The sequence below is a fragment of the Rhipicephalus sanguineus genome, chromosome 9 (genome assembly GCF_013339695.2).
Source record: "Rhipicephalus sanguineus isolate Rsan-2018 chromosome 9, BIME_Rsan_1.4, whole genome shotgun sequence".
Lineage (NCBI taxonomy): Eukaryota > Metazoa > Arthropoda > Arachnida > Ixodida > Ixodidae > Rhipicephalus > Rhipicephalus sanguineus.
This window is the reverse complement of record NC_051184.2, coordinates 68201547-68219016: the sequence shown is the minus strand read 5'-3', so window position 1 is coordinate 68219016 and position 17470 is coordinate 68201547. Positions and strand designations below refer to the sequence as shown.

Here is a 17470-nt window from a genome sequence, read left to right as displayed (position 1 = left end):
AAAGCAAATGGGCTATGTTGTGATGAACATCGGCCTTTCACCCCCTGTGGCGCAACCTCGCACCAGGCAGATGACTGTCGTCATCTCAGAACAGTGTGCCATCGATGCCGGAAACATGGCCACTTAGCTCGGGTGTGTAGAGCGTCGGACGAAGACACTAAGGGCAGGCAACAAACGAAATGCATTTTCTCAAAGCCCACAAGAGAGTTCTGATGACTGTGAAGCTTTGTACATGCTGACTGCGCATCAAGCAAGAAACAGTGCTCACGTGAAACCTATTCTCAGCCAGATAAGTTGGAACAGAGTGCCGCTCACAATGTCGGTAGACACGGTATCTCTTGTGAGCGTGATTCGGCAGCCAGTGTTCACGCAACACTGAGGCAAATGGCCACGTCTGCCGGCAACAACGAAACTGTCGTGTTTCAAGGGCCCACTTCCTATCGCCGGGAAATTGCAACTCAATGCAACCATGGGTGGCGCGACAATTCAGGATGAACTGTTCGTCACTGTGCGTCCGGGACCAAGGCTTAGCAGCAGTGACACTATCCGAAGCTTCAATCCGGCAGGCATGCCGGTGCTCACTGCAAACGATGTGGAATGTGTACAAGCAAACACTACGGACAGAATGCTGGAAATATTGCTATCAAAGTACCGTATTTACTCGCGTAATGAACGCACTCGCATAATAAACGCACCCTCAACTTTAGTCGTCAAAATTGGGATTTTCTTTTTTCCCCGCGTAATAAACGCACCCCTAACTTTCATCCGCTGCAGTCCCACGAACCAACGCGCGGCGCTTCCTCGTCCGTTGATCTTATCTTTCTTCCTTCCTTTTTTTTCCTTTATTACGCCGACCCCCCTCGGTTTGCTTCCCCCCTCCCTTCCGCCCGCGGTAACGCACCGTTTTGTTAGTTTTTCTATCTGTGCGCGGCGCGGTCCCTCTCTTTTTGTATTGTTTTTGAAGTAAGTATCCGCACGCCGCAGCAGTATTCACGAACGGTTCGAGTGTAGAGACATCGCGGCTCACAAGCACACAGCGTAGGGAGCCTACACGACCGGTCGTGTAGGCTACCTAACAGCAAAACTGCCCACGCCATCCCACGGTCACACAAATACGAAGCTTTGCGGAGCCGGCGGCATCTAAATGTCTAATGCGGCGGTGCGGGAGCGCGCGGGGATATGATGATGATGATGGTGAAACTGTGGCTTTCCCTTTTGCATCGGGTATCGGGTGGTCGCAAGCCTTGCAGCTTGCAGCAGATAACGCCATCTACCACCGAAGCGGCGGAATTTCCGAGGCCGGGTAGGACAGCCAATCAAAACGATGCAAGACGGTGACGCGAGTTTTAGCATTGTTGTCATTGGTTGTCATCCAGGGTGTCTACCGAGTTGACATTTCTAAATTCCCTGAGTTTTCCAGGTTTTCCCTGAGTGTTTTTGCTGAAATTCCCTGAGTGAAACAGAAGTTTGTTTCATGTCAAGATGGGTAGAGACCATATCGCTCGGTGATGTCACTTTCTAATACGCATTTTAGAAAATGAAAACGACTTACTCCCATTTGAATAGTACATAGAACAGATAAACCTCAATATAGCGAAGTTGGTAAAAGCGGCAACTCACTTCGTTATATTGAAACTTCGTTAAACTGAAATTCGACCTGTCATGCAAGGCATAGTTACTGAAGGATTAATCTTAAACTGATAAGGCCACAAGAATGCTCGACTAATATGGCAACATGAAAACTTTTTTTTTTATTTTTTGCGTAAAAAAAAATCAATTTTGTTGAGCCTGAGATGCAGCAATCACAGTTAGATGCCTTGCCAGAGTGTCACATGTAAAGACGAAACAAATGCGGGTTTAATGCACTGTGGAATTGCGCTTGTTCTGCTGCTGCGGGTTGTTGTCAAATCCTCGCGCGTTGCCCAGAGCAATGCAACGCCTTTGCTATCATGTTGCCCAACCGAACTATTTGCTCTCCACGAACGCACAACACTGAAAACCATCCCACGTTAGAAAAAAAGAGTCAGTTTCACCGCGAGAGCAAAATAGTAAATCCGATAGCAACAAAGAGGAATTATATATGAATATAGGCTAGCAGCTCGCTCCTTCAGGAAACGCAGCCGCTGCACTAAGAGAAGTGCCCTATCTATGATCTATGGCTCAGGGACGGATTCAGGTACATAATGGAGGGGGGGGGGGTACAAAGGCTGAAGCCAACGCTCAGCAGTACATTTTGGTGGGTCACGCATATTTACAACAGCCCAGAGGGGATTATGGCGGTGCCTAAGAAGCCTTCATTCGAAATGTGCATAGGGAAGCAGGAAAGGGTAGAGCAATGAGAGGTAGAGAGCAGGGACAACATTCTCTTTACCCCTTTTGGACAGTGGCAGGCAAAGCAACTTGACAAAGGGGGCAAACTCGACAAGCAAGCCTGACAAAGGAGGTGGACGACAGGCACTGAAGGGAGGGGCGGGGGCTGGCTTGGAGGGGGGGGGGGCGATCGCCGCTCCCCCCCCCCCCGGGATCTGCCACTGCTATGGCTTCAACGAAAATTTTGCAATTAGAGCACAACACCTACAAAGGTATGAGCCGTCTGCTGATCCCCACTAAAGATACCGCGGCGCACGCGACCACGCCCACTGGTACAAAGTACGCACTTCAATGGTCCGATCTTGTACGCGGCCAAGCGGGCTTTTCACGGCGGCGAGGCGGCGAGCGCGCGTACCTGTTCAGACCGCATGGCTCTCTTGGCTGCCCGCGCGGTCGAGGAGGCGGGGCCTCTCGCGCGTTAGCGCACGTGTCGCTATCACGTGGCACGGCTTCTCCCAAAGAGACACCCGCACCACCGCCGCGCCACCGCCGCAGCGCGTTCTGATTGGCTGCGGCAAAGCGGCGAGCGGCAAAAAATTGGTCCGAAAGCGATCGGACCTGCCGCCTCGTTTTCCGCCCCGCTTTCGCCGCCTGGAGAGGAGGTTTTCCCGCTTTCCACCTCACCGCTTTGCCGCTTTGGCCGCCCCGCCTTCGGTGTGAATGAGCCTTTCCTGTCGGACTCACGCAGCCAGCACCCCCCCCCCTCCCTTCCCAACGCGCCGGCTCCTATCCAGGTGCCCATCGCGCGAATGAGACGGTCGGCTCATTTCATCTCTGCTTAAGCCCCGTTCGTCGGCAGCGCTCGCGCACTTTCACTCGCACATGGAGCATGCGACGCGCGGGGTGATGTAATCGCGATTTGGACTTGATAGGGAAGATCATGGCGAAGGCAAAAAATTCGCGTCGGAGTGTCTATATAATTGCTATCGCACAAAAAAAACGCAATATAGCTGCGGGCTAAGATCGCATGAAAGCACGGCAACAGCCTGAATTACGGCACATCCGATTATGGTGGAAACGTTACTGCTTTCCGACATCGCGCGCCGAATCGAGCATTTGGGACCCGTGCCGGTGTCGCGAATTTCGGTCGCCGCTATGCCATGGCTCTGAAAAGTTTTGTAATTCGGCTTTGTAGCAAACACCCACGTGGTGTGGCTGGTAATTGCCAGCTGCAGCCCCCAAAAATTTCAGTCGACTGCCTAAAACTTGTTTCAGCAGTGCCCTCATCGGGAAAAAAAGAAATAAAAAAGCTTTCACTTGCTGTGAATGGGCCCGTTAGTTACGCTAGCTCTCGCCTGGAAATTTATTATATTCTTCACGGAGTCCTAAATAGCATCTTTGAAGCTCGGGATCAGAGCGAGTGAGCTCTCCGATAACAGCCAACAAGCGTCTTTTTTCTCGCCGATCGGGATGGCTTGCCAGATACGAGCCTTGTCGAAGGCATCCGCTTCCTGCGCGATCGCGATCGCTTGCAAGATAACTCAAGCTCGTTACATCTACTGCTACCGCTTCTACAACTAATCATGGTTGTTACTTGACACGCGGCGATAACAAAAACACCATATCAGGCGCTAACGCACAGCACGCGCGAGAAATATTACAGAACTACACCGCGTACTCCCAGAACATCCTGACAACACTGCGCGATACGATGTGTCGTGGTTCGCGGTTCCCGCATGCCACGCATTAGCCGGATTCTCTCCCACTTCACCGCTCCGAAGGCGATGACAGCATCAAGGTGCGCCACTTCCCCGCAGCCGCAGCGGCCGTTTGATTTTAAAGATGCGTTCACAAAATATCGAGCAAGCGCTACCGCGACTTTCGTCGCCTTTCAATAAAGATACCGTGGATTTTCCCTGATGGGAGCACAATTTCCCTGAGTTTTCCCTGAGAATTTCCAGACTACCCAAAATCCCTGAGAATTCCCGGTTTTCCCGGTCGGTAGACACCCTGGGACTCATCATAGCATTATAGCCCTACTTTTTTTTTTCGCCTCAGAAGTCATGCCATGCTGCCTACTGCCCATTCTCACCTCGTTGGAAGTTCTTTCTAAGCCTGTGTTGCGTTTTGTCGTGGACGATGGGCCGAAATGTGAGATACACGGCCGGTTTCAAGCTATACAGGCTGTGGAGTACGCACTTGAACACGGGAATCGTGCTGCCGGTAGGCATTTCGGAATTGATGAAGTACGTGTGCGCTACTGGCGGAAGCAGCATGACAAGCTCCGCGCTACCAGGGCTGGGCAAAGATACTTTGAAATTGTATCGCGATACGATACAAGATACTCAGGCAAGAAGTATTGGAGATACAGATACAAGATACTGCTGCAAAAATTGTATCCGATACGATACTTGGCAATTGTATCTTAAGATACTTCGATACATTCTCAGATTTGTTATTATAGATCCATATAATGTAGCAGCAAACGCCTATGCACGAAAATGTCTGCTTCAAAATTTCTTAAAAGTGGCCTATTTTGTTTCACTTGAATGAAATGTCTGTTAGTATCTCAAAAGTTTTGCCCTTCTTGCTCAAAGTACATTAGTTTCCTTCCAAATTAATTTATTGGGGTTTGGTTTAGCTTCTTCACAGGACAATTCTTTGTACATTTCGCTGACAGCGCTACTTGCATTGCACAGCTTGCCGACCATCTAGCAGGTTGACATATAATCACAACAACTTCAATGAGAAGCCTTCTCACGAAGGCGCAAATACCGGTGTGGACTTTTACTTTGTCCGTAAAAGACAGCTTGCAGAATGCCGTATATCCGGACAGGTGTACGGCAGCAACAACGCTGGTAGCGATTTTTGTTTTCTTTTTTTGGGGGGGTGGGGGGGGGTGGCGCATGGTGTATACTAGGGGTTTGAGCCATTTCGCTAGCGGCCCGGCCCGCACACATGACCGTCTTCGTCTCATTTGTTGTTATTTTCTAAATAAGTATGTTCGTGATCTGCACAGACATGACTGGTCTCAAGCATTCCTTTCTTGAGGAACATGTGGTCACCATGTGCTAAAACATAACCGTGGAACAAAAACTCTATATTTCAGAATCCGCGTCCAGATATCAGTCATTCTGTACATCCCTATCGATGTTTCTCGAATCCTGACTCTAAATCCCCTTCAGAAATGACCTATATATGAGATACGGGAAAGGCTTCCTCTCAAACGTCATTTTGTTGAAACTCTCTCCCACCACCTTCACTGCCCAGGCCCTTGCAACTAAATTTCGCGACTGCGGTCCGCCGGCTATAAGCTCAGTTTGAGACCCCTGGTGTATACGTAGATGACCTAAAACTGCAATGAATTCTCATATTCTACTTATCTGCTGGCGTAAAGGAACCTATACTCACTCACGTGCAATCTTTTTAGCAATTTTCTTCAACGAGAGAACATGTGCAACACAGATACGTCTCAGACGTATTGTATATTTCCATAAAGCGTCGCAGCACACCGCCGCTATTCGCGCTATTGCCACTTATAGCTCCCGTTACGTGGCGATTAGTAATGCGAAAAATATTCAAGAAAGCCTGAAACAGGAAAACAAATATAAGTAAAAGAGATAGGTGGTTGTGTATCAAACATTCACATTGAATTTGTACAGAAACACAATACAGACGGCGCCCTTAATAGCTACGAGCATGAAGTATTGTCAACTTACCTGTTGAGACAATGGAAAATTCAGTGCCTATGGAAAATTGCCTAAAACGGCTCGTTGGGACGTTCATGAGCAAAACAGAGCATTCAGCAAAACAAAGTTTCTCGAATCCCCTTCCTAACATCTTTAAGATGGCTCCTAATGATTGCCATTATTATAACGCAAACTCAATTTCGCTATTTTCTTAAGCGGTAAGCAGAATGTTTTGTACTGTTTACTCAAGGCACGCCCACATAATTATATATTTGTTTTCACAATCGTCTTGGCAACGTGTAAATGTGTAAACAGTAGTGGAAATAAAGTAGACAGAAGAATAATAAAGCAGAGATCTTATTTTGGGAGCGCGTTGCAAAAGACATACTGCAGTGACCAGACCGGAAAAACAGTGCAGAGACTTAGGTAATGTAAGGGATGTAAAGTGACAGCTAAGAAAGCACTTGTGCTAATAATCAAATTATGATTTCATAAATTCTTTGAATAAATGTAGCAAGAAGTGAAAAATACGGTACGCCAAGATAGTTTCTGTTAGGTAAACGCTTGCTCTTTTAGATCAGTACCAGTGGTGCTAACGTTGTTAGATTCTTATTTGCATATAAGTTAATTCATGGCATGCAAGTCAAACTTACATCCACGAGATCATTCAAATCGCTGATATGCAAAATCCACACGGCGCAAAGGAACCCCATTCTTGCACGCATCACATTTCGTTACGGAGCAAGACTCAAGAGAATCTTCACTAACGACGCTGTAGCAACACAAGAATTTGCGCAATAGACGCGGCGCAGGACAGTGGCTAAGAGCAAGTGTCGCGGCATTGGCGCAACTAAAAAGAAAAGAAATCGAGCAAACAAAAGGTACGTGGGCTGGACGTAGACGTCCGCGCGCTTGTCTTCCTCATCTTCTGCCCGCACTGGGGTACTCTGGCGGAAAAATAAAATTGCGTCACTGCCCTAAGACTTATTCAGATGGCTTAGTGGCACCAGTACCAGCTTGAGAAGCGGAGATTGGCCAGCGATTGTTGTTTCACACGGCTGTGTTGCGATAGAAGTATCTTGTATCTTAAGATACACGATACATTATCGAATGTATCGGAAATACAGATACAGATACTCGTCTTCCGAGAAGTATCGCGATACAGATACAAGATACTCATAGAGTATCTAAGATAGTATCTAAGATACATGTATCTTCGATACTGCCCAGCACTGCGCGCTACAAATAGGGAGCGACGTTCCTTCAGGGGACCAAAGACCGGGAAGTTTCCTGCTGTGGAAGAGGAGGTCTTAAAATATGTCCGGGACCTACGAAACGACGGCTGTGTCGTTTCGCACGAAATGATCCAGACGCAAGCGCGAGCCACAACCAGGAAGCATGGCATCGCTACAGTAGCATCGCTCCCACGGCGTTTAAAGCGAGCAATGGGTGGACGACGCGCTTTATGCGACGCAACGGACTGTGCTTGAGGAGGCGAACATCACTTTGCCAGCGGCTTCCTCCTTGCTACGAAAATAAGGTAGTGGATTTTCACAAGTTCGTTATACGCCTGCGGCGGGACCGAGAATTCGTTCTCTCACAAATCGGGAACGCCGACCAAACAACCATCAATTTCGACATGCCGATGAGTAGGACTGTCAATGACAGGGGAGCACGTAGCGTGCTCGTTAAAACGACAGGCGCCGAAAAGCAGCGCTTCACGGTCATGCTGGCTGTCACGGCAGACGGCCGGAAGTTGCCACCGTACGTTATTTTCAAGCGAAAAACCGTGCCGAAGGCCAACTTCCCAGCCGGAATACACGTGCGGGCTCAGGAGAAAGGGTGGATGTCGGCCGATCTGATGGTCGACTGGGTGCAGACTGTCTGGGGACGACGCCCTGGCGCCCTGCTTCTCCCGTCTCTCCTTGTTCTCGATAGTTTTCGCGGCCACCTGGGAGAGAACGTTCGTCGGAAACTCAAGGAGCTGCGCACCGAGATCGCCATCATTCCGGGTGGACTCACTTCGGTGCTTCAGCCCCTTGATGTTTGCATCAATAAACCTTTCAAAGACGGTGTGCGCCGCTTGTACACGGAATCGATGGCCCATGGAGGGCACGCCCTGACGCCGACTGGCAAGATTAAGAGGCCGTCCGTCGAGCTGGTGTGCTCCTGGATCTTGGACTCATGGCGCTCGCTGCCAGGTGATCTGATAACAAAGAGTTTTAAGAAGACGGGAATCGCAAATGCGCTGGACGGCAGCGAAGACGACCACTTGTGGGACCAAGACATTGAAGTGGCCAGTGACCTGGACGACGGTACCAGCGATTCTGACGAAGATTGAAGCAATTGAAGTGCAATAAAAATGCGTGTTTTCAAATAGTGTACGCGCATGTTCATTGTAAAAGGTAAGCTACGCAACTTTTTTTTTTTTGCATTATCGTATTTTAGGCTCATCCCAAAAAAGTTTTAGAAAATTTACCTCGCATAATAAACGCACCCCCCAACTTTGCTCTGGTTTTTCGGAAAAAAAAGTGCGTTCATTACGCGAGTAAATACGGTATACAGTGAACGTCTCAGTAACTAAGCAAGAACAAGAAGGTTTTGTTTTGCGTGCCTCGTTTTGATATGCTACTGCAGTGACGTCATGGCGGTAAGCAGTACGCTATCGCTCAAGGTGCCGTCACAAGATATGCTTCCTGTTGTACCTTAGTGCTCTATCTTAGTATTGTCATTACTTTGAGGATTAGTTATGTTTTTATCCAATTATCCCCATCTCGAACCCTTGTAGTAGTTGTGATCTCACATTAATGATAATGATTCAGTTGTGGCACTTCTCCCAAATGCACATGTATAATCTGTTTTAAGCCCTTTCTCCGCTCCTGTGATAGCCTATAAAGGCTGACAGCATAAACAAAATGAAAAATTTCAGAAAATTAACATAGAACGTGTCGCAGACCTGAACCTACAAGTGAAGTGGACAGTTCTGATGACCTACTGCCATGGTGCACTGTTTGTGGGTGGGACCAAAAATGTGGTATCTTGCATGCTGGCAACACAATAATGTTCAAATACTGGCAGTTAATGATAGCATAAAGAAATTATGTAAAAAAAAAACGTTGGCTCGCAATCGGCATTCTGAACTTTATAAACATTTGCTGGCAGGCTAGTTGGTGATGCAAAGTTCATAGGTAAAAACTAGGGGTGTGCGAATATTCAAAATTTCAAATATTTTTCGAATAGGGTTTGCTATTCGATTCGATTCGCACTGGAATTTTACTATTCGAAATATTCGAAATTCCCAAAAACAAATACAGTCACCATTCTCTTGAAAGTGACCCCTTCAGATTTTTAATATGCTTCACCTCATTACACTGTCGTATTGCGGCAAAGCTGCCTTTCAAGCTCCATTACGGTCGAACTTTGCCAACACACAGTCAACGTCTGATTGGAAGTGGTCCCTAGATTTTCAATATGCTTCACCTCATCAAACCCCGATATTGCGGCAAAGCTGCCTTTCCAACTCAGCTATGGTCGCAAATGTATTAGCTCAAGAAAACGCTGCTTCCAACATGGAGATGAAAAATGTGGCAGAGGTGGGGGCTCAATTAATGCTGTTTTGGACCTGAAATTTGGGCAAGAAGTCCGAAAAATCGGAAGCCGAAGCTTTTTAGCATCCAAAATTTCAGATGTTCTTATAGATCGACATCTACGAGGCAGATTTGGAACTCCAGACTTGAAGGGAACACACCCTTGTCCGCCACATCAGTTGGGCTTCCACAGAAGTTGAAAGAGGAGAAGAGGCTGAGGAAATGGCATCTTTGCCTATCACGTGTAAAGTGTTGCCGGCAACACTTTGGTTGCACCAAATCATGTACATAAATACAATTTGGCCTCTACATTGCCCCATTCTTGATAAGACAACTATGAAACACCACCCCGACAGTGCTTCATCAACCTAGCGAAAAGAAACACTTTCATGTTGCCATCTCATAACAATATGCTTAGGAATCCTCTCTAACCTTTTTTTCTGCAATTTCGCTTTGAAGTATTCGAAAAATATTTGATTCGATTCGCACTCACACTTCAATATTCGAATTCGCTTTGCACCCAAAATTTTGCTATTCGCACAGCTCTAGTAAGAACAGCACAAACGAAGCAATACACAAGGAAGACACGGGACAGAGTGCTGACTTCAACTAACCTAGGTTAGTTGAAGGTTAAGTCAGCACTCTGTCCCGTGCCTTCCTTGTGTATTGTTTTGTTTGTGCTGTTTTTACCTATGAACTATGCATCACCAACTAGCCTGCCAGAAATGTTTATAAAGTTGTTCAGAATGCCGATTGTGAGTCAACTTTTTTTTTTTACATAATTTCTTCCTTGTGCTTTGTTTCATTTGTGCTGTTTTTACCCATGAGTCTTTATAAATCTACACCTTTCAACTGTGGTTGCTGAATTTGCCGAAAGAAATGCTGACCTTGGTGGAGACCTTTCCTTGATTGCTCTCCTTGCCAAGCTTGCCAATGAAGGTGAGAAGGCGTCGCCACGTGATGTCGCTGCTGCCCCTCCATGCCTACGAAAAAAAACACAGAAATAACTGAAAGTCCCTATACACAACAAGAAGGAAGGCACAGGAGAACGCATATGCTCTCATGAGACGCTCATTAAATGAAGTTGATATCTCAGTCGATTGCATTGCTCCTTCTTCTGAAGCATTCTGCACCTCGCGTGGTGTTGCACTAACTTCAACATTGGCCCCCCGTTGACCAAGTGACAATATTTCGTCTAAAATAAAATATGAAGCTCAACTGATGCGTCTTCTAACAGAACATAAAATCTTTAAAGGGGCCCTGCAACACCTTTCTTAGTTATATTGGAATAGTCTCATTATTGACGTATGACTCTTCACGAGTCATATGCCGCAAAAATTTTTCGAATCCGTCAAGTCTAAGTGGTGTTACCAAATTATAGAGATCACGTTCTGCAGCTTTCTCCCTCAACTAAACGCCGCGAGCGCGCGGGGCGTGAAGGGAGAGAAGGCGGAGGTGCGAGGAGGCACCGAAGAGTTACGTCAGCGCCGGCGGCATTTTTTTTCTTCATTTTTTTCTCTCTGGCGTCTGGGCGCAACCACGTGGTCTGTGGCGCCACTTCCGGTCGGCTTGCGTGGTCCTCGTCGAGCGGAGCCCATCGCACCGCGTATCGCGCGTGCTTGAAAACTGCGAGTCGGTTTGGTAATGTTGGGTGTGCACCTCGAACTGCCGTAGTGTTTTCATCGCTCTGCCAACCATGGACGCAAACCTGCGTGCGCGTTTGGAACAAATGACAGCTGAGATGGGTTTCAACCCACACTCCGATACACCGCCTCGTCGCACTGCTAGCGCTTGAATCGTATTCAACACGGCAAAGCTGCGTGCACCCTTCTCCCAGTGGCGGTACTTCGATGCTGTTTGCTCTTCGAATGCGGGCGCACAGCGAGTGCGGGCTGACAACAAAGAACTAAAGACTAGAAGAAAGGATCGTGGGGCATCGGGCCGGCGCGGACCCATCCCCAGGCTGTCTGCAGCTACCGTGAAAATGCGAGTCTGCTTGGTTGCTGTGTCGCTGTTTCTCTGAAACCTGAGACTACGGGGAGGATACGCCAAAGTACGGTTTGATGACATACTGAACAGACAACGAACGGGACTTTCACCATACAGCGGACACAGGTATCCTAAGCTAGCCGGCGCCAGCATTGTTATCGGAGAAATGCTGCACTGCTGCCTCGGTCGGTCGTGAGAACGTGCTGATGACGCAGTTTCCAGCTGACAAGGTAACACTCGAACGGCTGCCTCTCTCAACGGCAACCAGCGATGGTCAAAAGCACAGGAATATTCACGATTTCGGTACTGCGCATGGTGAAGAAAACGCAACCACGCAACTACGAGCAGACGAGCTGTCGGTGAGACCGGAAGTGCTAGTATTAATGTTTGTTCGGTGTTTTAACGGCATAACACAATATAAACATATATATTATCTACTTATCGAACTCAAAATTAACAACGAAGGTAATAATGAGGGTGTTATCATGATTATAACATCAGCCAATGGTGGAACTGCCGACAACCGCGTCATATATTGCGGACTACCGTATTTACTCGCATAATCTGCGCACTTTTTTTCGCGAATTTGGAGCTCCGAAAAGGGGGTGCGCAAATTAAGCGGAGATTTTGCGAGCACATCTGAAATAACGCACAATATATAGTCCTAACACGCGCGATATAATACATTAAAGAAGAAAATAAATTATAGCGCAAACGAACGGTTTTTAACAGAATTAGCACGTACTTTAACCAGCCAGATTCGGTCATGCACGGTCTAGTCAGAATCACTGATTGAGAAGTCCGACTGAGAATCATCGCCGCGGCCGCTGTCACCGCTTTTCCAAAGCGCGTCATCCTTGGTTCCGTCGAGTGCGTTGAGGAGTCTTCTTGAAGCTCTTAGCGACAATGCTGGGAATAACGAGGTGCCACGGCACGGCGATACCGGGTATTCTTCAATGGCAGGAAACTTTCCATGCTTCGGTCCTCGGAACGGTCTCCTTCCCGGTCTTGTATTAAAAAGCGAACTCTTCTGCGGCACGGTTCCCGTTTCCTTAGGCAATTCTATAACAGTTAGCTTGAATTTTGCCGAATAGTTATTGTAGCCCAGCGCAAGAGAACAGTGAAAATGCAACTGGCTGATCGCGAAACCTAAACTGCCTAAACTTCCGAAATCAACGAAGGCTGCGTCGCAACGCGGACGCAGAGGAGGAGGGTCAGCGCGGGAAAATGTTGGCGCGACTGGCCCTCGCACGCCTCCGATACAGAAAGTAGTCCGTGCCGTGTCGCGTGCATGCGTTCTCACGGCGGGAGAACACTCGAATAGTTCCGACAACCGGTGAACAGATTTACGTGTTCGGGTACGGTTGGTACGGCCTCGGCGGTTTCCGGAGAATAGAACGAAGTCATCGGAAGAAGGGACTTCGCACTCGCAGCCTGTCTTGTATATGACTGCGCTCGCCTGCTCGGTGAGGGCCGCGGGGCGCGGCCGTCCAAAGTTTCCCCGTGCGCGCGCACCGGCGAGCTGGCTCGAGCGGGGCGGGGAGCGCAAAATATGCGAGTAAATATTTTTTTTTAGCAAAGCTGGCTAAATATTAGGGGTGCGCAAATTATGCGGGTAAATACGGCAATACATCATTTGTCGAGAGAAGAGGGAGCGATTTTCAGCTGACTTTGAGAATTTATTGTAAATTCCAGGCCGCTCGCTTCGCTATAATATTTGGCTCGCGTGTTCTCGGGAGCCTCGACTACCGATTGGCAGCGCTTTTTGACCCTGCTCAAAAAGTGTTGCAGGGCCCCTTTAAGGTCATCCGGCACAAACTAACAAATTGAACACTCTGCTTATAGTCCCGAAAGTGCGCATTACAATACTCCACGTTAATACAATCCTCGTCATTGTAAGACAACTTTAATCAAACGCTTCTAAACAAAAATACAGCCAGCAGTTCTGTACTAGGTTTGTTATTTATACTACAGTCAAGTGCCGATTTTTCGGACGCCCTATTTTTTGGACATGCCTGAAAATTCGGACGCTTTCGCACCACTGTCACAAGCCGCCTAGACGTCAATGTATAAAAGTCAGAAATCAACACAACACAGTGAAAGGTGTTTTTCCCACCTTGCTGATGAGGGTAATCAGATGGTCGAACTGCTGTTGGCTGAACTTTGTCGACGCGGCTGCCATGATGCCGTGAATGTTGTCCACCACCTGGCAGTTCTGCCGGTCCTAAAAAAAAAACAACCAGTGATGTAGTGAGGAATTAGTAGGGGCAATGACACAAAGCAGTGATGTGCAAGCATGTCGTGCCACAATATGTGCACGAGCGCTGCATTAAGTGCTGCAGTGAGCATGTGCAAGGTATACGGTGTCCAACACAAATTTGTGACTTATAGTGGATGATTGTTGGTTGTTCACATCAAATGCAAGATGTTCATGTTGCAAGGTGCTCTGTTTTGCGCTCAGTTGTGTGGTTTATACTTTTACATTTTTTAAAAACATTTTTAACATATAATTTAACAACTGATTTTAAACATATCCTAGACTTTGAAGATATGTGTGCCCAGAGAAGTCAACCTAATAAGTTATCTCATCCTCAAATGTTTGTGAAGTACAGTAGACTCTCAGTAAACGGAAATCTGTTAAACGGAACTGCTGCTTAAATGGAACAACTGAATCTGATGTGATTGGTTTCGTATATGAATTCTGCACCCCTGTTCACCTCTCAGTAAACGAAACTCCTGTTAAATGGAACACATTTTCCTGGTCCCTTTAGGTTCCGTTTAACGAGAGTCTACTGTACTCCTAAAGTATGTTGTATACGGCTCTATTGTAAAGGATGTGGACCGTGTGTGAATATTACTGGTAATCAGCTAGCCAATAACTCTTGTACACTAACCTGAAGGCATCAATACTGCCAAAGGTGAGACCCTCGCTATGCAATTGGCTGAAGATCAACTAAGCTATGCTATGCCTACCTACGCCACTCACCTGCATGGACCAGATCTTTGTCAGTTCCTCGATGGAAAGTCGCTGCCCAACAAACTCAATTATACTCTTTATCTTGTCCATGTACTGAGCCTGATCTATGTTGCCTGAAAGAGATCAAAAGAAAGTGGTTATTTAAGAAAAGAACTTCAACTGAAGAGAAGTGACCACCGAAGCACTCTTCTAATTCCTTCAACATGCCTTTGCCATTGAACATGCCTTTTGTGAAAGGTATTTCAAGCACCACTTGACAGATAAGCCGGCAATGTTTCTGCAACCTGCCACCTAACTCTCTGCTGTCCATAACTGCCTTGCTGTTTATTTGGCAGACACTCTGTTACTCTGAGATTACTGGTTGTGCACTCTACGCAATGCATACAGTTACACATAATCTCTAGGGATGGGCGAATAGTAAATTTGAGGTTCGAAGCGAATAGTGATTTGGTCGAATAATTTTGAATCGAATAGTTTGTATAGTATTTACAGCATATTATTAAGAAAAATGAGCATTTTTGTCATGACCCTTGCACAATATTTTTAAGGATTGGAACTAGGTATGAGTGAATGTCACTTTTATGGTTTGAAATGAAGTGGAAGCAGCCTTGAATAGTATCAAGATTTGAATAGCAGGAGGGTGCAAGTTATAGATGGTCCAATACGTTACAATTTAAAAATTACTATACTTAGTGCATATAACCCCATATAACACGCTTTTAAACTAAAAAAAAATATGTACATTTAACCTTGAAGTGTGGCTTCACGGCAGTGCAGGTTTCCCCTGGATGGGTTGTTTCACGGCACAGCGACGAGACGCTGCAGTGAAACCACCTTTACAGGGGGTTATGTGCAGTCAGATGTATACATATATTCGTTCATTTCGAATATTCTAAATTCGTATCGAAGCGAATTCAAATACTTTAATATTCGTTCGAATATTCAAAACGCCCGAATATTCGCCCATCTCTACAAAATTACACCATCTCCCGCTAAAGGGGACCATGAGGCGATGCGAAGCCGGAGCACTTGCACGATCGCGTTCCGTTGGCGTTCGTTGGGCATGCTACCGACCTCGTGTCGTAGAACGCGAAGAGGGCTGCTACGCGCGTTATATCTTCCATCTAGCCTGGCCGTTAATTCTCACAGGGCGAGCGGGGAACGCGGTCGGTCGACAGGCGGGCGAGAGGGGGGCAGCGTAGGAATGGAGAGAAGGGGAGGGGACGCGCATGCGCTCGAGCTCATCGCGGTGTTGCGCAGGAGAGAATTTCGGCATGTCTAGCCCGCGTTTCAGAGGAAGAGTGGAAAGGGGGAGGGGAGGGGAGAGTGTGAGTGGAGAGGAGGTTGTGGAGAGGGTATGCGCATGCGCAGTAAGGGTGGTCACGCCGCACACCACCACCACTGGACTGAGCTCCACCTTAAGATACTTCGCATCTAATAATCTCAACTAGAACGTAAACTGCACCCTTGACCTCTAACCAATGCCGCATTGCTGTCTTCTAAGCGTTATGCCATGGGAATGTGCAAGAAACTCACTCTCAAGTGTGATGGAGAGGACGTTGTTTTCTGCCATCCAATTCTGAAGCTGTTCAGCATCGATGGCTGCCTTTGATGATGCACCTGTTGCTGAGCAGTCGTCAATGAGCTTGATTAACTGCACGAGGATAAAGAAAGAACAAATGAAATGTGTGCAACAAGACAGTCACACGCTGTCCAGCTTATGAAGCAAATACAGCTGTTCTAGAGGACATGATAGCTAACCAAATAGCCTCTGTAGCAAAATTTACAGAGCCTGACTAACAAAAGCAAAAGCGGCAGCTACGAAGTGACAAAGTCTAATCGAATTTCTCAAAAAAAAAAGAGCTTTGCAATTTGGAAAAAACTGACAGTGGTATAATTGTAAAAATGGATAGCAAATCTTAGTAGCACAGGTGCTTGATACGTATAAAATTGTGCGCGAACATCAAAACCATTTTTATTAGGTGCTAGTTGATTGAAATTTCATCCGTCAACCTGAACACGCCACAGTCAGATTTATGTTCACCTTTGTGCGAGGTAACACCTAATGCCTACATATACTTATATTTCTGCCATATGACAAATAAACGAAATGGTGCCCTGTTGCCTTCTACTTGTTAGTCTTGTGCATTGAAAGTGAATTTCCTCACCTGAGAAAACTGCCACTGAATGTTAAGATTTTTCGGATGACGCGTTCTTTACCTACGGTCCCTTAAAGCGGTAATACTGTATTTATTAATTTTGACCATTTCAGATTTCTTTTCTAACATGCGCCAAATGCTTATGACGTGAGCACTGAAAGGCGCCGAGACGTGCTGCCTATAAAGGGCTGCAGAAAACGGCAAGCTTTAGTACTGCACGCGTTGCATCTGTAGTGGCGCTGTATACAAAAGAATGCCTCATTTTGCATACAGCGCATGCACAGAACTTGCATCCATAACGGCACTGTGTGCAAACGTAGCGCAAGAACACTAAGTTTTCCATAAAGTGTAAATGCAGAACTTCTGCGCATGCGCTCCACGTGAAACGTAGCATTCTTGCGTACGTAACATTGTTATGGACGCTACGTACACGGCACTAAATCTCGCTAATAGCACCTCTTCATCTCCACAGTTGCTTTCTCTCTCTGAGCATTGATACTTTCTAAGGAATGTGGCCACAGGCTGGGAGTCAAACCTCGCACTCGGCAGTGAGTAAAGCCACCGTCACTGAATCTGTGCAGTAGGCAAGTCGCATTTTCTCGTGTATAAGCCACACACAAAAAAATAAACATTTGAGGTTAAAAGTCCAAACAAAAAGCGCTAACTGCGGTCTGCAAAGGTGGCTTCACGGCAGTGCTTCAGAGCTATGCAAGAAAGCTAGCTTTGCAGCAAAACGCGGGGATTATTTTTAGAAAATTT

The 17470-nt window shown here is 46.9% G+C and overlaps 1 protein-coding gene across 1 annotated transcript in view; it reads right to left on the bottom strand.

The window, feature by feature from the left end:
- LOC119405289 (ubiquitin carboxyl-terminal hydrolase 24-like) overlaps positions 1 to 17470 on the bottom strand; it is a 156659-nt gene that overhangs the window by 118191 nt on the left and 20998 nt on the right. Inside the window, exons 10-13 of the mRNA XM_049419464.1 lie at positions 16089 to 16206; positions 14562 to 14665; positions 13692 to 13799; positions 10474 to 10569 (exon numbers count right to left, since the gene is read on the bottom strand). Of these exons, the coding sequence (XP_049275421.1) occupies positions 10474 to 10569; positions 13692 to 13799; positions 14562 to 14665; positions 16089 to 16206 (426 nt within the window). The remainder of the gene's footprint in view (positions 1 to 10473; positions 10570 to 13691; positions 13800 to 14561; positions 14666 to 16088; positions 16207 to 17470) is intronic.